The sequence below is a fragment of the Mercenaria mercenaria genome, chromosome 2, assembly GCF_021730395.1.
Source record: "Mercenaria mercenaria strain notata chromosome 2, MADL_Memer_1, whole genome shotgun sequence".
Lineage (NCBI taxonomy): Eukaryota > Metazoa > Mollusca > Bivalvia > Venerida > Veneridae > Mercenaria > Mercenaria mercenaria.
The window spans coordinates 37,380,362-37,402,245 of NC_069362.1; the positions used below are offsets into that span (position 1 = coordinate 37,380,362).

The 21,884-nt window shown below is 36.4% G+C and overlaps 1 protein-coding gene across 3 annotated transcripts in view; it reads left to right on the top strand.

Moving 5' to 3' along the window:
• Positions 1 to 21,884, top strand: part of LOC123562118 (phospholipid-transporting ATPase ABCA3-like) — a 62,600-nt gene that overhangs the window by 32,373 nt on the left and 8,343 nt on the right. For all 3 annotated transcript variants that reach the window (XR_008369522.1, XM_053535322.1, XM_053535317.1), the window contains exons 10-16: positions 2,580 to 2,734; positions 4,774 to 4,929; positions 5,272 to 5,482; positions 10,460 to 10,709; positions 12,273 to 12,391; positions 16,552 to 17,667; positions 18,947 to 19,177. Coding sequence is in view for 2 of the 3 variants with exons in the window: in XM_053535322.1 (XP_053391297.1) it covers positions 2,580 to 2,734; positions 4,774 to 4,929; positions 5,272 to 5,482; positions 10,460 to 10,709; positions 12,273 to 12,391; positions 16,552 to 17,667; positions 18,947 to 19,177 (2,238 nt within the window). In the remaining variant the exon portion in view is untranslated. The remainder of the gene's footprint in view (positions 1 to 2,579; positions 2,735 to 4,773; positions 4,930 to 5,271; positions 5,483 to 10,459; positions 10,710 to 12,272; positions 12,392 to 16,551; positions 17,668 to 18,946; positions 19,178 to 21,884) is intronic.

The window sequence follows — 21,884 nt, forward strand, 5'->3', positions numbered from 1 at the left end:
AAACTCATTTGATATTTAATATTTTGGGTAATATTTTCCTGCTTCTGGGACAATATTTGAATAGTCGAGCTTGGCTGTCTTACGGACAGCTCTTGTTAAGTTAAGACGTTCAATAAAAAGCATACTGATTTTCTGTCTTAGCGTTTCCAAATTAAGAATTACAATTAAAAGCATACTGATTTTCTGTCTTAGCATTTTTAGCTCACATGTCACAAAGTGACAAGGTGAGCTTTTGTGATTGCGTGGTGTCCGTCGTCCGTGCGTCAGTCCATGCGTCCGTAAACTTTTGCTTGTGACCACTCTAGAGGTCACATTTTTCATGGGATCTTTATGAAAGTTGGTCAGAATGTTCATCTTGATGATATCTAGGTCAGGTTTGAAACTGGGTCGCATGCGGTCAAAAACTAGGTCAGTAGGTCTAAAAATAGAAAAACCTTGTGACCTATCTAGAGGCCATACTTTTCAATGGATCTTCATGAAAATTGGCCAGAATGTTCACCTTGATGATATCTAGGTCTAGTTCGAAACTGGGTCACATGCCTTCAAAAACATGGTCAGTAGGTCAAATAATAAAAAAACCTTGTGACCTCTCTAGAGGCCATATTTTTCATGGGATCTGTATGAAAATTGGTCTGAATGTTCATCTTGATGATATCTAGGTCAAGTTCGAAACAGATTCAACTGCGGTCAAAAACTAGGTCAGTAGGTCTAAAAATAGAAAAACTTTTTGACCTCTCTAGAGGCCATATTTTTCATGAGATCTTCATGAAAATTGGTGAGAATATTCACTTTGATGATATCTAGATCATTTTCAAAACTGGGTCACGTGCCTTCAAAAACTAGGTCATTAGGTCAGATAATAGAAAAACCTTGTGACCTCTCTAGAGGCCATATTTTTAATTGGATCTTCATGAAAATTGGTCAGAATTTTTATCTTGATGATATCTAGGTCAAGTTCAAAACTGGTCACATGAGCTCAAAAACTAGGTCACTATGTCAAATAATAGAAAAAACGACGTCATACTCTGTTCAAAACTGGGTCATGTAGGGACAGGTGAGCGATTCAGGACCATCATGGTCCTCTTGTTAAGTTAAGATGTACAATAAAAAGCATACTAATTTTCTGTCTTAGCATTTTTAAGTTAAGACGTACAATTTTCCAAGTTAAGGCGTACAATTAAAAGCATACTAATTTTCTTTCTTAGCATTTTTATACTCCTGAAGGGATGTATTATGTTATACCCCCGTGTCTGTCCTTCGGTCCATCCATCCATTAGCAATTTCGTGTCCGCTCTGTAACTCTTGAACCAGTTGAAGGATTTCAAAGAAACTTGACACAAATGTTCACCACACAGAGACAACATGCAGAGTGCTTGTTTCGGATGACTACCTTCAAGGTCAAGGTCACACTTAGGGGCCAAAGGTCATATGAGTGTGTTTCGTTCCGTTCTGTAACTCTTGAACTGCTTGAAGGATTTCAAAGAAACTTGGCACAAATGTTCACCACACTGAGACAACATGTAGAGCACTTGTTTCGGATGACTACCTTCAAGGTCAGGGTCACACTTAGGGGTCAAAGGTCATATGAGTGTGTTTCGTTCCGTTCTGTAACTCTTGAACTGCTTGAAGGATTTCAAAGAAACTTGGCACAAATGTTCACCACACTGAGACAACATGCAGAGCGCTTGTTTCGGATGACTAGCTTCAAGATCAAGGTCACACTTAGGAGTGAAAGGTCATATATGACTTTGCTGTGTCCGCTTTGTAACTCTTGAATTGCTGGAAGGATTTCAAAGAAACTGGCACAGATGTTCACAACACTGAGGCCACATGCAGAGCGCATGTTTTGGATGACTCACTTCAAGGTCAAGGTCACACTTAGGGGTCAAAGGTCATATATGACTTTGCTTTGTGTATATTGCTCTGCATTGCAGCGCTCTTGTTTTTATTTGGCAGATCCCTTTTTTGTCCTCTTACAATAATTTTTTTTGTATTACTTCCCTTTTTTGTTACTATAAATAGCTTATTTTTAGCTACTTATTTTGAAACTTTTTTAGTATTGGCCGTAGGGAAAAACCGAGACCACTTTTCTGTGGTACAACATGGATGGTACATCCAATTCTTAGATGTATTTTTACATAACTTTACTTGGTAAGAATTTTTTTGTGTACTTAGAATTTTTGTGGAATTTCTTCTTTTTGTTGTTCCTGTCCTTTGGGCTTCAACAGTCAAGTTCTTTAAATTTTGCTCCCATCCTCTGATGTAACCCTTCGGTCGTATATTGCCCCACTTGGCGGCACTCTTGTTAAGTTAAGACATACAATTAAAAGCATACTGATTTTCTGTCTTAGCATTTCCAAGTTCAGATGTACAGTATTCTCTAATTCTGACTATTGCTTTGCACTGTGGTTAAATTTTGTACAGGTGGACAGAATAGCTAGGATTCAGATTGTAAGTTGTTATTTTATCTTTTGCAAGCTTGCATGTTACAGGAAGATGGGTATCAGAGTGCTATAGAGTGCTTGATAGTTTCTTACTTTGAACAGTAAACTGTTACATCTCAAACTCTTTGCTTGCAGGTTTCATTCCCCCATCTAGCGGTACAGCGAGGGTGAATGGTTATGACATACGTAAAGACATCAGCAGTGTACGGAACAGTCTAGGTCTGTGTCCCCAACATGATGTGTTGTTTGATACATTGACAGTTGAGGAACATCTTATCTTTTTTGGAAAAGTATGATCTTTGTCAGATGCAATTTATTAGTCCCCTACTGGTTGAAAACCAGTTTCGGGGACTATAGGAATGCACTTTTCCGTCATTCCGTCCGTCCGTCCGTCCGCAATTTTGTGTCCGGTCCATAACTCTGTCATCCATGAAGGGATTTTAATATTACTTGGCACAAATGTTCCCCATGATGAGACGACGTGTCATGCGCAAAACCCAGACCCCCTAGCTCAAAGGTCAAGGTCACAATTGGAGGTCAAAGGTCAACAGGGCTTTTTTCCTGTCCGGTCCACAACTCTCCCATCCTTGAAGGGATTTTAGTATTACTTGGCACAAATGTTCCCCATGATGAGATGATGTGTCATGCGCAAATCCCGGACCCCTAGCTCAAAGGTCAAGGTCACAATTGGAGGTCAAAGGTCAACAGGGTTTTTTCCTATCCGGTCCATAACTCTCGCATCCATGAAGAGATTTTAATATTACTTGGCACAAATGTTCCCCATGAGGAGACGACGTGTCGTGCGCAAAACCTGGACCCCTAGCTTAAAGGTCAAGGTCACAATTGGAGGTCAAAGGTCAACAAGGCTTTTTTCCTGTCCGGTCCATAACTCTCCCATCTATGAAGGGATTTTAATATTACTTGGCACAAATGTATCTTATAATAAGACGATGTGTCATGCACAACTTTCAAACCCCTAGCTCAAAGGTCAAGGTCACACTTAGCAGTCAAATGTTAACATAGCATGAACAGGGTCTGTTTTGTGTCCGGTCCATAACTCTGACATTCATTAAGGAATTTTAATATCACTTAGCACAAGTGTTCCCCATGATGAGACGACGTGTCATGCGCAAATCCCAGACACCTAGCTCAAAGGTCAAGGTCACAATTAGGGGTCAAAGGTCAATAAGGTTTTTTCCCTGTCCGATCCAGAACTCTGTCATCCATCAAGGGATTACAATATTACTTGGCATAAATGTTTCCCATGATGAGACGACGTGTCATGCGCAACACCCAGTACCCTAGCTTAAAGGTCAAGGTCACACTTTGAGATCAAAGGTCAAGAGGATTTTTTTCCTGCCTGGTCTATAACTTTGTCATGCAAAGCAGGATTTAGATATCAGTTGGCACAAATATTCCCCTGGATGAGACAACATGTCATGCGCAAGAACCAGGTCCCTAGGTCTAAGGTCAAGGTCATATTTAGAGGTCAAAGGTCAAATTCAAGAATGACTTTGTACGGAACATTTCTTCTTCATGCATGGAGGGATTTTGATGTAACTTGGACCAAATGTTCACCACCATGAGGCACCCTTGTTTTTAGAATTACGTCCCTTTGTTATTACTATAAATAGATTTTATTGTAACTTTTTTATTACTGGCAGTAGAGAAAAATCGAGACCACTTTTCTGTGGTACAGCATACATGTTACATCCAATTTTTAGGTGTATTTTGACCTATCTCTACCTGGTAAAGAGTTTCTTGTGGACTTATATTATATAGATTTTTTTTTTTTTTTTTTTTTTTTTTTTAAAGATTAATTTCCCTTTGTTGTTACTATAAATAACTTACATGATAACATTTTTATAATCAGCCAAAAAAATTCAATATGAAAACAACTATAGGTTTTTATATATATAAATTTTAATCCAAGTGTTTTGTTATAACATATTGTATATATAGTACAATATTGTTTATACATCATTGACAGATATCAGTTCATTATGTTATACTGCAGTGGAGAAAATTAGGTGCCTTCCAGTAGGGGACTTTGTATTGCATGGCAATACTTCATTCACTTGTTTCATTCTAAAGCTCACCTTTTTTTCTGTGTCACTTTCTGAGGGTTTAGTATATAGTTATATACAGATTTCTGGAGTACAGAGCCATACACATTTCAATATATTATAAAGCATTCATCAGCTCCATTCACTTCTTTCTGCAACAGTTCAGATTGATAAACAAGCACCTACAACAACTTCAGTAAATTATTTCACTGATCAGATTATTGCTTGGTAATTGGTTATTGACATATTTCTTCTGTAATTAGTTGAAAGGTTGTAGTTCATCAACAATAAAGACGGAGGTAGACAATATGTTGAGATCTGTCAAATTGGAGAGCAAGAGACATGAACAAGCTAAAACATTGTCGGGAGGAATGAAACGTAAACTCTCTGTCGGAATTGCTCTTATTGGAGGCTCCAAGGTAATGATCATTTTGCAATTTAAATATTGTTGTAATTCAAGTACAAGCTTCATTATAAAAGGTTTTTACATTGTATTCTCTTCAGACTTATACATAGTCAAACTCCAGCTGGAAAACATAGGACTTCTGCATGTAGATTTTAGTATCTACTTAAGTGCAAAAGATATGCAAAAAGTATCACTGCACAAAATTAGTGTAAATTTGTGTTTAAGAAGTTACGTCAATCCAAAGAAAATAAATTCATTGGTAAAAATTGTAAGACTGGTTTCTTTGGCAAATAAAGAAGATACTGTTAGAATGGAACCAATGGGTAATATTGAAGATATATTTTTAATTCTGAAGGTTGTTATACTTGATGAACCATCTTCGGGTATGGACCCCGATGCCAGACGTCACATTTGGTCTGTTCTTCAACAGAACCGTGCAGGCCGAACCATGGTTCTTACAACACATTTCATGGATGAGGCTGACCTTCTGGGAGATAGAATAGCAATCATGGCTGATGGTGCTGTAAAGTGTTGTGGAACGTCTCTCTTCTTGAAGAATAAATACGGTAATTGTCACACCTAAGTGATCTTTTGATTTGAGGCAAAACAAAGATGGTTTGTTCTTAGCTTATCAGAGATTCGAGATTTTTAATTCAAAGCAACTTATTCACACTTTTTATCCCCCGATGAAAGTCAAAGGGCTATAGTTTTGGCATTGTCTGTCCATCCGTCCGGAGCCTTATCTAGGAAGTGGTTTGGAATATTTAAGTAAATTGTCATATGCATGTTCACCACTATGAGGTTGTGCGGCCCGTCAAATTTCAGTCAGATTGCCCAAGTAACACTAGAGTTATGGCCCTTAGAAGTTTCTATAGTTAACTATATAGGGTAATATAAATATGGCAATTTCTGCATCATAACTTTTGGTATATTTGACCTAAAACTATTAAACTTAGACTGAATTTAGATCACCATAATGTGGTTGTGCACACACAATTTCGTTTGGATTTCTTTTGTAACTTCAGAGTTATTGCCCTTTAATTGTATAAAAATCCACATATTTGTATATAACAAACTTACCATTTGGTAGAATTTCATTAAATTTCTTTCATTCTTTTCAATGAATATTCAGTATAAACATGCGAAGCTTTTGTGATCGCCCTGTGTCCGTCGTCGTCCGTCCGTCCATCCGTTCGTCCGTCTGTCGTCAACAATTTGACTGTGTTAACACTCTAGAGGTCACAATTTTGACCTAATTTTAATGAAACTTGGTCAGAATGTTACCCTCAATAAAACCTTGGACGAGTTCGATATTGGGTCATCTGGGGTCAAAAACTAGGTCACCAGGTCAAATCAAAGGAAAGACTTGTTAACACTCTAGAGGTCACAATTTTGGCCCAATCTTAATGAACTGGTCAAATGTACCCTCAATAAAATCTTGACGAGTTCGTATTGGTCATCTGGATCAAAACTAGGTCACGGTCAGATCAAAGGAAAAGCTTGTTAACACTCTGGAGGTCAAATTTTGGCCAATCTTAATGAACTTGGTCAGAATGTTACTCTCAATAAAATCTTGGACGAGTTCGATATTGGGTCATCTGGGGTCAAAAACTAGGTCACCAGGTCAAATCAAAGGAAAAGCTTGTCAAGACTGTAGAGGCCACATTTAAGACTATATCTTCATGAAACTTGGTCAGAATGTTAATCTTGATGATCTCAAGGTCCAGTTTGAATCTGGGTTATGTAGGATCAAAAACTAGGTCACTCGGTCAAATCAAAGGAAAAGCTAGTTAACACTCTAGATGCCGCATTTATGACCATATCTTAATGAAACTTGGTCACATTGTTAATCTTGATGATCTGTAGGTCAAGTTCAAATCTGGGTCAGGTGGGTCAAAAACTAGGTCACCAGGTTAAATCAAGGGAAAAGCTTGTTAACACTCCAGAGGTCACAATTTTGGCCCAATCTTAATGAAACTTGGTCAGAATGTTACCCTCAATAAAATCTTGGATGAATTTGATATTGGGTCATCTAGGGTCAAAAACTAGGTCACCAGGTCAAATCAAAGGAAAAGCTTGTTAACACTGTAGTGGCCACATTTATGACCATATCTTAATGAAACTTGGTCAGAATGTTAATCTTGATGATCTATAGGTCAAGTTTTAATCTGGGTCAGGTGGGGTCAAAAACTAGGTCACTAGGTCAAATTAAAGGAAAAGCTAGTCAACACTTTAGAGGTCACATTTTTGACTGTATCTTCATGAAACTTAATCAGAATGTTAATCTTGATGATCTTTAGGTCAAGTTTGAATCTGGGTCATGTGGGGTCAGAAACTAGGTCACCGGATCAAATCAAAGTGAAAGCTTATTAACACTTTAGAGGCTACATTTGTGACCATATCTTAATGAAACTTGGTCAGAATGTTGATCTTGATGATCTTTAGGTCAATAGGTCAGGTGATCAATACAGGGCCTTCATGGCCCTCTTGTTTTTAATTTTCCATCAATATTTATAAACAACATTATCGTGAAGTTTTGTTTCCTCACTCGTTCACCCCCCTTGCCCCCCCCCCCCCCCCCCCCAAAAAATATATACATTATATACCGTTGTCCTACGAATATAAGATGCACATTTTTTACCGAGATTCTGGTCTGGAAGGACCGGTGTGTCCTATATATGCGGATAGAAAAAGACGAAACATTTCCCCCGACTCAAAAATTAAGAAAATTGATCTTTGTTTACAACATCTACCTTTCTATTGAAGAGAATTCAAGGGGAGTACATACCAATGACTTGGGCATAGCTAATATCGGGACCCAGCGTCTTAAATTACTTTTGTATAAAATGTAAAATTAAGAGCTGACGAAAAATCTTAAGATAAATAAATGCTGTTTTTCATTGAAATACATTTTACAATGCATTTCTGTAACTGATTAAGTTCTTAACAAAACCTGTGTAAAACTTTCCCGGCGTGTTTTCACACATTTTGCAATAAAAGACTTGAAACTCCATATCAAGTAGCCCGGAAATCAGTTATCTAGTCTTCAAACATAATTTTGATAGTTGTCTATAATCCTCTTGTTCATCAAGAAATTCATGCCCGAGGCATTAATTATCTTACCACCTACTGTCACAATCTGCAAATAATTAACCGTTTAATCATACCCGGAGGAAATTGTAAACATGTGCATGCGAGATTTTAGACTGGTCCAATAACATCATAGCCGCTGATCTGTAATGTTTAAAACAATTTGCAAACCAGTCTTAAAATCACGTGCCAAAGTGTACTTTCGTTTTCGTTGGCGTAAATATTCTTGGAGTGATCACACGATACGGCAGTTTAAGGCTTACGCAGAGTTTATGCTTTTCAATTTAAACACTTGCACAACATGCAAAAACATTGATAATGATTCAGCAAAAAACGGCAAACCAGTCTTAAAATTACGTAATTTTACCGCCACTTGCTAATGTGTACTTTCGTTTTTGCTGGCGTTAATATTCATAGAGTGATCAGAGGATACGGCAGTTTAGTGCTTACACAGAGTTTATGCTTTTCAATTTAAATACTTGCACAACATTAAAAAAACATTGTTAATGATTTAACAAAAACTGGCGAGTTCGTGTCTGAAACTATAGAGAATTTCGACAAACATAAATTTGGATAAGTGATTTTATGAGATAAATTGCAATTCATACTACCCGATGGATTTTGCAAGTTTATAAAACTTGTTTGACAATCCTTTTGTGATATTGCAATTAATTAAAACGAGAAGAATTCTCAGTTTAAATACATGTAGTTTTAAGCTGAATATGGACAATCCAGAGCAAGAGATTCTCTTTACATGGGTATAACATTTTTCCAGAATTCTGTTGATATTTTTTCACTGCGTCCTGTACATGAGTGCGAGCTATTATCAGCGGATTACAGTATCCATTCCTTTTTTAGCTCACCTGAGCACAAAGTGCTCAAGGTGAGCTTTTGTGATCGCCCTTTGTCTGTCGTGATACATCGTCTGTCGTGCGTCGTCTGTCCGTCATCGTCAGCAATTTGACTTTTAACACTCTAGAGGTCACAATTTTGGCCTAATCTTAATGAAACTTGGTCAGAATGTTACCCTCAATAGAATCTTGGACGAGTTTGATATTGGGTCATCTGGGGTCAAAAATTAGGTCACCAGGTAAAACCAAAGGAAAAGCTTGTTAACACGGTAGAGGTCACAATTTTGACCACATCTTAATGAAACTTGGTCAGAATGTTACCCTCAATAAAATCTTGGACGAGTTTGATATTGGGTCAACTGGGGTAAAAAAACTAGGTCACCGGGTCAAATCAAAGGAAAAGCTTGTTAACACTGTAGAGGCTACATTTAAGACTATATCTTAATGAAACTTGGTCAGAATGTTAATCTTGATGATTTTAAGGGTCAGTTTGAATCTGGGTCATGTATAGACAAAAACTAGGTCACAAGGCCAAATCAAAGGAAAAGCTAGTTAACACTCTAGAGGCCACATTTATGACCATATCTTAATGAAACTTTGTCAGAAAGTTAATCTTGATGATATATAGGTCAAGTTTAAATCCGGGTTTGGTTTGGTCAAAAACTAGGTCACTAGGTCAGTTCGAAGGAAAAGCTTGTTAACACTCTAGAGGCCACATTTATGACTGTGTCTTCATGAAACTTAGTCAGAATGTTAATCTTGATGATCTTTAGGTCAGTAGGTCATTTGAGCGATACATGGCCTTCATGGCCCTCTTGTTTTAAAACATGTTGAAACCTTCAACATGTGAAGTTGTAACCACACCTAACTTGCCCCCAGCCTTGTTCAATATATCTTACTTGATTGTGTTGTCTTAAGGACATCTGACTTCTTTTAAGTTCAAATGTACATGTTAAACAGCAACACTTGGTGCCAAACCACTCAAAGACAATATTTCGTTCCAGTTAAACTTCAAGCTCACATTTCAAATAACTCCATTTAATTTTAAAAGCTAAGCTTATTACAGTAAGCATATTCCATTCAAAATAACTTTAGTCAGGATCAACATATCATATATTTATTATATACACTTTAAACATTTGTTTTCTGTTAAATTGATTTTGACTAATGAAATTCTTAGTAACATCCTTACATTTTTGCCGGATATATTTTTTTTTTGCCATTCCTCACCACAAACCCTTTTGGAGGGGAATACCAATTCATCGAATTTGCTTGTTAGGTGATTTGTTTTCTCTCACAAAATTTGATAATGTGTGGGTGTTTTGAAAGCAACCAAAGGTACATACTTATTGGCATATGAGTTTTGCAAGTTTTCTTGATAGATTATAAGAATTTTATTTTGCGGAAGGGAGTTTGAGAAATTTTTTAAGTATTGTTCTAAAATCTAAATTATCAGTTGCCAACTATATATTGTATAAACAAAATTTCAAGAACATTACCAATTAATATTTTGATATGAAAATACTTCTGAAAGGTTATGTCATACAAAATCTATCTGAAATGATCTGATTCTCTTGATAAAGTGTAAGTCTATTCCTACAGGTGCTGGTTATCATCTAACAATGGTCAAGGAACAAGACTGTGATATACATGGTATAACATCACTCATTGAAGAGCACATCCATCATGCCAAGCTTGAGAGTAATGTGGGGGCGGAGCTATCGTACATCCTACCACACGAGATGTCACTGAATTTCGAGAGTCTTTTCTCTGAACTGGACAGTAGAAAGTCAGATCTTGGTATTTCTAGTTACAACGTGTCCACCACTACAATGGAAGAAGTATTTCTAAGGTAGAAGATAAAATACATTTTTTGTTGCAGTTTATGTACGGTAATGTTCATCAAGCCTGTTATGTTTTACCACCAAGAAAAAAGATTTTCTTTGAATTTAAAACTGAAGCTTACAGAGGGAATTAATTGTCTTTGCTTGCTAGAGATCCAATTATTTAATACTTAATTTTGTCTTAGCATTGAAAAAACACCTTAGAGATATTTGGATTTTTTGAGTCGGCTAAAGGCTGAAAGCCTTTTGACGAGTCCTTGCTATCCAACGGTTCTCTAAATGGACCGAATAACATGTGAAGGGATGTAGTTCCATTAGATTTCTCAAATTTCAAACAGTTCACTGCATGAATGAAGTTAAGTTGTGTCAATTCCCTTTGCTATGACCAATATACGATGTAATCTGTCATATTTATGACTTGTAATTGTGCAATTCTCGAATGTAACTCATTAAGCATAAATGTGCATTTTAAGAATTGCGCAGGCTTACAAAGCTTGGGTAACATCCAGCGAAAGACAAAAAATAGTTCCAGCAGGGCTCCAGATAAGATGCGTATTAGCATAAATTACGTATAGAAATAATGCAAATACGCATGTCTAATAATTTCTAAGCGTATAAAAATGTATATAAAATTACAGAAACGCACACAATGCTTTTTTAAAAACAAAATCTGAATCGTCTGGATGCGTTAGGTAACATAGCCGATCAGCCTTAATTCTCCCACATTGAATGTAAACACGCATCGTATGATTTCTATAAACTTTGCATGGGTTGAATTACGGATAAATTATCGGAAGAAGAAGCTCATACTGGTTTGTTTAGTTACTACTGATATTAAAAATGATTTTAATTCTTATTTTTCGAGAAATAAACAAATCGGCGAAACATTAAATTGTATTTTCTTGTAGTTTTTGAAATCGAAAGTAGATCGTCTATGTTTGGCGAAACGAAACAACTTTTTTATGAAAAGATTTAAATAAGAGGTAATTTAACCGTAAACTTCAATGTCAGATACTGCCAATTGCTGCTAAATGTCTTCGTATCATCACAATTTGTAAAATATATTGTTCAAACTGGAGAAAAGTGTAATCGTATCCGGATATAATATTTTGGGTAAATATCGAGCTGTGTTATGAAATTTTAAGAAAAAAACTAAAAACAAACTGAAACTGGTAGACTATACTGTCGGTACATCAATCATTAGCCGACTCAGGCCATTCAGGCCTTTGATTTATATTTATGATTACGGACAATTGAGATGCTAGCTTTGAGAACTTTGAACTTTTGAGTTTTTGGTATTTGGGATTTTATTATATTTAGGATTTAGAATTGTTTGTAAGCTAACTTTTTGAACTTTAATTTTATATTATATCTTCTGAGTTAGACTTTGAAGAAATCCAGAATGCTGTTTAATGCTGGGAGTTAAAAAAATTATATTGCAAGGTTTCTATCCATCCCTAGAGAAGCTTGGAATAGAAACAATGAGAATTTCCACAGATACCTGTTCTCAAGTTAATACTGTATATCACCATTACGAAAATGTTCATTGTACATATATTGCTTAATTGCAGAGTTGGAGAAACAAGTGTTGGAATAAAGAAAGCTACATTAGCCAAACAGAAGGCAAAGAGAGATCGTAACTATTCGGACAGCAGAGATAGTTCTGTTAACAATGATGTAGATCATTCTAGTAAGTTATCACATCTGTTGATCTCAGCCTAGACAAAATTTACTCACTTTAACAGAAACAGAGTGTTTCATATAAAATACTGTGTAATCATTTCATTTCATTGGGATGATTTTTAGCTCACCTGAGCACAAAGTGCTCAATGTGAGCTTTTGTGATCGCCCTGTGTCCGTCGTCAGTCATCCATCGTCATCAACAGTTTGACTTTTAACACTCTAGAGGTCACAATTTTGGCCTAATCTTAATGAAACTTGGTCAGAATGTTACCCGCAATAAAATCTTGGATGAGTTTGATATTGGGTCATCTGGGGTCAAAAACTAGGTCACCAGGTCAAATCAAAGAAAAAGCTTGTTAACACTCTAGAGGTCACAATTTTGGCCCAATCTTAATAAAACTTGGTCAGAAAGTTACCCCCAATAAAATCTTGGATGAGTTTGATATCGGGTCATTTGGGATCAAAAACTAGGTCACCAGGTCAGATCAAAGGAAAAGCTTGTTAACACTAGAGAAGTCACAATTTTGGCCCAGTACTAATGAAACTTGTAGAGATAGACCCTAAAATTTTCAGTGATAGTAATGCATTAAATAAAATCTAGAAATTGATTTCCAAGTCCTTGAAATAACCAAAAATGATTTCACAAATGTGAAGTTTATGATAGTTTTGTTAATATCAATAACAGAAGTTTTAATTTTTAATTTAAAGTTGTGATCCACAAAGAATGACAACTCTTGCCTTGGGCTAGTACTTATAAGCAGAGATATATACATTTGTATTAGTTTACTTCCCTTGCAATTACACAATTGAATGGAAAATGAAAACTGTTTTAAACACAATATCATACTTTTTTACACAACAAAAACATTAAGGATTTATTCATTTGTGTTTGATTTACCCCTCAAAACATGGTTCCTATGATTCTGTCATCTTGCACATGGTAAAAAATTAACTTTTAACAAGCCAATAATAAAATGAAGTATACCAGTAAGTAACTAATAGAGCAGATAATACAGTTTTGCTTGTATCAAAATGTCAAAATAGAAGCACTTTTGTAATACAGAACACCTGGTAGGATTAGTAAAGGTGCAATTATATTGATCTCTATTTCCTATGCCTAAAACTTGGTCAGAATGTTACCCTTAATGAAATCTTTGACGAGTTAGATATTGGGTCATCTGGGGCTAAAAACTAGGTCACCAGGTTAATTCAAAGAAAAAGCTTGTTAACACTCTAGAGGTCACAATTTTGGCCCAATTTTAATGAAACTTGGTCAGAATGTTACTCTCAATAAAATCTTAGACGAGTTCGATATTGGGTGTTCCGGCGTCAAAAACTAGGTCATCAGGTTAAATCATAGGAAAAGCTTGCTAACACTGTAGAGGACACATTTATTACTGTATCTTCATGAAACTTGATCAGAATGTTAATATTGATGATCTCAAGGTCCAGTTTGAATCTGGGTCATGTAGGATCAAAAAGTCAAATCAAAGGAAAAGCTAGTTAACACTGTAGAGGCCACATTTATGACCATATCTTAATGAAACTTTGTCAGAATGTTAATCTTAATGATCTATGGTCAAGTTTGAATCTGGGTCAGGTAGGGTCAAAAATAGGTCACTAGGTAAAATCAAAGAAAAAGCGTGTTAACACTAGAGGTCACAATTTTGGCCCAATCTTAATGAAACTTGGTCAGAATGTTACCCTCAATAAAATCTTGGATGAGTTTGATATTGGGTCATCTAGGGTCAAAAACTAGGTCACCAGGTCAAATCAAAGAAAAAGCTTGTTAACACTAGAAGTCACAATTTTGGCCCAGTATTAATGAAACTTGGTCAGAATGTTACCCTTAATGAAATCTTGGACGAGTTAGATATTGGGTCATCTGGGGCCAAAAACTAGGTCACCAGGTCAAATCAAAGAAAAAGCTTGTTAACACTTTAGAGGTCACAATTTTGGCCCAATTTTAATGAAATTTGGTCAGAATGTTACTCTCAATAAAATCTTAGACGAGTTCGATATTGGGTGATCCGGGGTCAAAAACTAGGTCATCAGGTTAAATCATAGGAAAAGCTTGCTAACACTGTAGAGGCCACATTTATTACTGTATCTTCATGAAACTTGATCAGAATGTTAATCTTAATGATCTCACGGTCCAGTTTGAATTTGGGTCACAATTTTGGCCAAATTTTAATGAAACTTGGTCAGAATGTTACTCTCAGTAAAATCTTAGACAAGCTTGATATTGGGTCATGCGGGGTCAAAAACTAGGTCACCAGGTCAAATCGTAGGAAAAGCTTGTTAACACTGTAGAGGCCACATTTATGACTGTATCTTCATGAAACTTGGTCAGAATGTTAATCTTGATGATCTCAAGGTCCAGTTTGAATCTTTGTCATGTAGGATCAAAAACTAGGTCACCAGGTCAAATCAAAGGAAAAGCTAGTTAACACTGTAGAGGCCACATTTATGACCATAATCTTAATGAAACTTGTTCAGAATGGTTATCTTGATGATCTATAGGTCAAGTTTGAATCTGGGTCAGGTAGGGTCAAAACTAGGTCACTAGGTCAAATCAAAGGAAAAGCTTATTAACACTCTGGAGGCCACATTTATGACTGTATCTTCATGAAACTTAGTCAGAATGTTAATCTTGATGATCTTTAGGTCAAGTTCGAATCTGGGTCATGTGCGGTCAAAAACTAGGTCACCAGGTCAAATCAAAGGAAAAGCTAGTTAACACTTTAGAGGCCACATTTATGACCATAATCTTAATGAAACTTGGTCAGAATGTTAATCTTGATGATCTTTAGGTCAATAGGTCAGGTGAGCGATCCAGGGCCTTCATGGCCCTCTTGTTTATAGGTTTGGCCAGAAACAACAATTTCCTGGAAATATGAATTTGTAGGTATTAAATTTGAAATTAATGAATGAAGAATTTTACTTGTTTGTTGGAATTTCATTAAATAGATTGACTCAACCATGAAATCCATAAAAATTAGTCCCTCATGAAATTCACTAGAGTTTATGATCTCACAGTACCCTGCTGTTCTATGGCATCACCATTACAATCTGTGTGGTATGTTTCCAGTTAAATAATGCAGATACCAGATTGTTAGCATGTACCATTATAATTGAGTTGAAGTACTATAAGAAAATTCCAACCTCTGCTTGAGATGAGTCTACAATTTGCTATAAGCTGGATTTGGATTTCGGATTATGTTATCCACATCTCATGGACCATTTCTGCATCTTACAAGTGTCCTTTGCATCTAGAAGTTTTTTCTAAGTTTTTATTCAGCGAACAAAATTAGCTTCTGCTGGTTTGTTAGGAGATGAGCCATTGATAAGAAATTAAATTGAAAGCTCAATACATGTAGTTTGATTTTGTTGACAAAGACCATACCAGTGAAAGTGATCTTTCCATTATTTACAATACTTACAAAAAATTGATAGATTGATTTTCTCATTATGCTATCACTGATATTGGAATATAACATTATTGTGTTTTATCTATACTTGCAATTTCATTTTAGGATAGATCAAGTTATTGATGTTTAGATGCCCCTTCTCTGAAAACTACCCACTCCCTCATTGGCAGTAAAAGTGATTGACCACTTTATTATTTGAAGTAAAGGTGACTGGCCACTCACCAAAATGCAATTACTAAATCCATTTGGAAAGAAATAACAAGTATTGTACTCTGTGTAATATGTTCCATACAGTGTAATACACTGTCTTTGATTTTTCAGTCAGATGTACTCCGTATATTACATTGTCAGTGAAGTGCACTCCCTGCAATGTTTTCAGTAGAACATAGTCCCTGTAATAGGTTCAGTAAAATGCACTGCCTGCAGTTTGTTCAGATAGATATACTTTGATTAATATGTTTGGTTAAATGCACTCCCTACAATGTGCTAAGTAAAATGTATTTCCTGTAGGCTGTAGTAAACTGCACTGCCTGTAATGTATATGTCAGTGTTCTCTGATGTACTCAGTTCAGTAAAATGGACTTCCTACAATGTGTAAAGTCAGTTGTACTCCCTGTAATGTTTGAGACAGTCAAGAAGTATGTTATTTGTTCAGTGAATTTTATTTCCTATTATGTGTTCCCTTCCTGAATTATCTTATTGATAAAATGTTTCAGGTATTTTATCATGTTTACAGATGAGGAGACACCGCTGTTCAAAGGTGGAGCAGATAGACATGCAAACTACTCCGGAGAAAGCAAATACGAGAGGACTGCCAGCTTTACTCATGACATTGACAAAAATACTCATATGGTCCTATATGTTCAACAGTTCTATGCTATGTTCATTAAACGTGTTCTTCATACATATAGAAACCAGGTTGTTACTATATCTCAATTAGCAGTTCCATTATTCTTCACAATAATGGCCTTGATAGCGATCAGAACTTTCCCGGGACCTCAGGACTCGCCACGGCTAAATCTGACCATAGATTCACTGGGAGATAATGTTGTTGTTTATTCTGAACAGTCTAATTCATCACTAGAGAATATGTTTGTACGATCCTATGGTAAACAGTTTATACATGACGGCAGTACGGAAACAGTTTTCGTAAATAATCGGACCGAAAACAGGAATGACACAGACATTATAAAATACTTACTGAAAGTTGGACATGATGATATCGGAGCATACAATTTGAAGTATCTTGTCGGGGCAGATGTTAAACCTCTGTCCTCAGGGAAGCAAACTGGACTCGACTTAACAGCTTATTTCAATAATCAGGCTTTCCATACCCCAGCTATTTCTGTAGCAATGGTAGCTAATGCCCTCTTGCAGTTACTGACCAACAGTACGTCACATTACCTCCAGGTGGCCAACCATCCACTGCCAAGATCCATACAGGATCAAATTAATGATGAATTTAACAAGGAAACTACAGGATTTACAGTTGCGTTCAACATTGTCTTCGGAATGGCATTTCTGGCAAGCAGCTTCACACTGTTTCTAATCAAAGAAAGAGCAACGAAAGCCAAACATTTACAGTTCAGTAGTGGAGTGAACATGTTCAGTTTCTGGCCAGCGACATTTTGTTGGGATTTAATCAATTATCTCATACCAGCTATATGTCTCTTGTTGACTTTACGTGCATTCAGTGTAGATGCATTTGTTGCCGACTACAATCTGGCCCACATCGCCCTGTTGTTGGTGCTATATGGGATTGCTACACTGCCATTCATGTATCTATGGTCCTTCCTGTTTACTGTTCCCTCAACAGGATATGTTTGGATCACCATGTTCAACATCTTATCAGGTAATGGTTACAAAATTTTGTCTTCTGTGTGCTTTCATTTGATATGTGTGTTATTATGAGGAAATATTGTTACCAGGGAGTGACTTTAACCCTTACCCTGACAAATGAACTATAATGAACTTGTCCATCTTCCAATTTGGACAGTCCCATCAACTGTAAAAAGGGGTGACTACCAAAAAAGATACTGACTGAATGGCAAACAGTGCAGATCATGATCAGACTGCACGGATCATGATCTGCACTGGTCGCAAAGGCATAATCAATCCTGTCCAGCATGATAAGGGTTAGAGAGATTGATAACTTCCTATTCAAACTGACCTAGAAGTTAAAAAAAGAAAAATTACAAATGAATTTTTTCAATACTTATTCATCAAGAATGCACTAAGTGTGCAATATCTGTGAAGAGGCTGATCTATATATAGCTGTATTTAAAAAGTAGTCATAACACAATGTTGGATAAAAGATGTGATCAGAAATCTTTTATCATTAAAAAACCACAGTTGGTAACTAGGCTCCCTATCTGTTTGGTTCTTAACCTTTACCCTGCTAAATTTCTAAATGGATTGGTCTATCGTTTGTTTTGAGCAGCACCATTTATAATTCAATGGAGTGTTCACTGAAAATTTACGGACTGAACAGCGAACAGTGCAGACCAAGCAAGATGAGCCTGCTTTGATGTGCAGGCTGATCTTGGTCTGCACTGGTCGCAAAGGCAAAATCACTTGCCATCAGCTGGCTCAGTGTTAATATTGAAGATTTTACTTCATACTCTGTGTCCTGTACAAAGAGATCAAAACAAAATTCAATTTAAAATATGGAGAGACTGTTTTGAAAGACTGTGCAGAATATGAAATCTAAATATATTGTGCATCCGCCCGCTTAACTCAATAGGGAGAGCGCAGATCTACGGATATCGGGGTCGTAAGTTCTATCCCGGGTGGGGCATATGTTCTCCATGACGATTTAATAAAAGACATTGTGTCTGACATCATTCGTCCTCCTCCTCTAATTCATGTGGGGAAGTTGAGAGTTACTTGCAGAGAACAGATTTGTACTGGTACAGAATCCAGGAACACCGGTTAGGTTAACTGCCCGCCATTACATAACTGAAATACTGTTGAAAAACGGTGTTAAACAAACAAACTAAATATATTGTTTGCAGTATGTAAGCAGAATTTACCCAGAATTCAAGAATCAGATAGGAATATGTCAGTGTTTGTTTCTTCTGATTTAATTTTCACTTTTTTACAAAGCAAATTGAAATGTGTACAATTTCCAGGTGTTGCTACAATCCTGGCTGTTGGAATTTTACGTATACCACAATTAAACCTGGAGGATTTATCGAAGGTACTGGAATGGGTGTTTTTGGTGATATTGCCGAATTACTGCCTGGGTCAGGGCCTCGAGGATTATTACAGTAACTACAAGTTCAAGGCAATCTATGAGGAATTCTGTGTAAAAGATCAGTTTGAGAATTATTGTCACTTTTTACCAAACCCTTGCTGTAGAGGTAAGTTTTACGTTCAGAGAATTTTAAAATGATCATATGGTTCCTTTTCTGTGTAAAATGTCAGAAATTGTTGTCCATGGCCCAAGGTTATAAAACTTGAGTTTAGTGACCAGTTTCAATCTTGAGCAAACATCTGACTAGCTGTATATGAGCTTGGATTTTAAATTGACAAATGAAAGAGTAGTATTCCGAGACTGGTCTGCAAACTTGGAATCTGAGCCGTATTATGTTATGAGGTAGTTATGAAAAATGTTTATTCAAAAAATGATTTGAAATATTTACAAATTGGAACCCAGCCAGATGTACAGTTGTACAACAATAATTTTCTCTCTTTTTTTTTTTTTACTTCAATATTTGACAATAATTTTACCTTTCCACTTTAGTTGCAACACAGTATTCTTTCCTCTTCACTTCAAATATAACCCAGTAATCTAATACAGTAACCATTAATCTCCTCTTTCTGCTTCAGATGTTGTGTTCTACATTAGGAGTAAAACAATAATCTCCCCTTGCTGCTGCAACACAGTAATCTCCCCTTTGCAGATGCAGTTAAATAATGTCCCCTCCCTACTATAGATACAACATAATAATCTCCCCCTCCTACTTAAGATGCTGCAAAAAAATCTCCCCTCCCCTTCCTACTTCAGATACAACACAATAATCTCCCCTTCCTACTTCAGATACAACACAATAATCTCCCCTTCCTACTTCAGATACAACACAATAATCTCCCCTTCCTACTTCAGATACAACACAATAATCTCCCCTTCCTACTTTAGATGCAACACAATAATCTCCCTTCCTACCTTAGATGCAACACAATAATCTCCCCTTCCTACTTCAGATACAACACAATAATCTCCCTTCCTACTTTAGATGCAACACAATAATCTCCCCTTCCTACTTCAGATACAACACAATAATCTCCCCTTCCTACTTCAGACACAACACAATAATCTCCCCTTCCTACTTTAGATACAACACAATAATCTCCCCTTCCTGCTTTAGATGCAACACAAAAGTCTCCCTTCCTACTTTAGATGCAACACAATAATCTCCCCTTCCTACTTCAGAAACAACACAATAATCTCTCCTTCCTACTTTAGATACAACACAATAATCTCCCCTTACTACTTTAGATGCAACACAAAAGTCTCCCTTCCTACTTTAGATGCAACACAATAATCTCCCCTTCCTACTTCAGATACAACACAATAATCTCCCCTTCCTACTTTAGATGCAACACAAAAGTCTCACTTCCTACTTTAGATGCAACACAATAATCTCCCCTTCCTACTTCAGATACAACACAATAATCTCCCCTTCCTACTTCAGATACAACACAATAATCTCCCCTTCCTACTTTAGATGCAAGTCTCCCTTCCTACTTTAGATGCAACACAATAATCTCGCTTCCTACTTTAGATGCAACACAATAATCTCCCCTTCCTTCTTCAGATACAACACAATAATCTTCCCTTCCTACTTCAGATACAACACAATAATCTCCCCTTCCTACTTCAGAAACAACACAATAATCTCCCCTTCCAGGGCCTCCTCTGAGTTTTTCGTACTTGTCGCCAACCTTTTCGCCAATTTGAAAAAGTTGGAGCCACTTTAGAGCCATTTTTGAGCCAAAGTTCTGAGCCACTTTTATTTCTTTTAGTTGGCTGTCATAGTGTGCATAGAGAAATAAAATATTGTAAATAATTTCATTAGGAATAATAACAACTTTTGAAGGTGTATTAGTTTATTGTAGAAGTAAATTCAATTTGTAGTTTGATAAAAAATGACACAAATCATTCTCTAATTCAAGAATCATATCTATCCATGCCAGAATTACCAATATTTCAGGACTCATTTATTTTCGGAAAGGAAAATTCGGATTTTTTTCTATTCTAAAAGGTCGAGTTGAACACTCTTCTAATGATTTTTAAGAAGCCACGGTAGCAAGTGATATCTTCCAGTTTCTGAACATTTCAATTTCAAAGAAATTAACCAGGTCCAGGATGCAAATTGAGGCCGATGTGTTTTAATTTTCGGATCCATCGTTAAAATCTTTTATGAAAACTGAGGAATCAAAAATTATCTTGCAAAAAAGTAACAAATTAAATGTATCTTTCGTACTTGTTTAAAATTCGTCAGTCATACAACTGCATGCCACAAACATGACAATCTTTTTTTTGTAAAAAATCGCAACACATAAAGTACACCGTAATCGGCGTTAATTTTGGTGAATTCTCGGCAGAGGTCAAACATACAAGCTGGCAGATGTTTTGATTCCTGATTAATCTTCAATTCACACATTATTACGCAATTATCTTCTCAAAGTGTCAACCAACTTCAATAGTCGAATTGTCAAATACACCGCCTAGACTGGTTATCGATTTTATTCACTACCAGCGTCTAGGTAAACACGTGTATCGGAACCAATTCTTGGGCCGCTTATATCACTACGGAAAAAACAAATGCCGAGGAAAAAAACTATGCGCCACTTATTTTCGCCAGTTCGCAAAATTTAGCGCCAAATTCTTAAAATTATCGCAAATGGCGACATTGGCGATCGGCAGCGGAGGCCCTGCCTTCCTACTTTAGATGCAACACAAAAGTCTCCCTTCCTACTTTAGATGCAACACAATAATCTCCCCTTCCTACTTCAGATACAACACAATAATCTCCCCTTTCTACTTCAGATAAAACACAATAA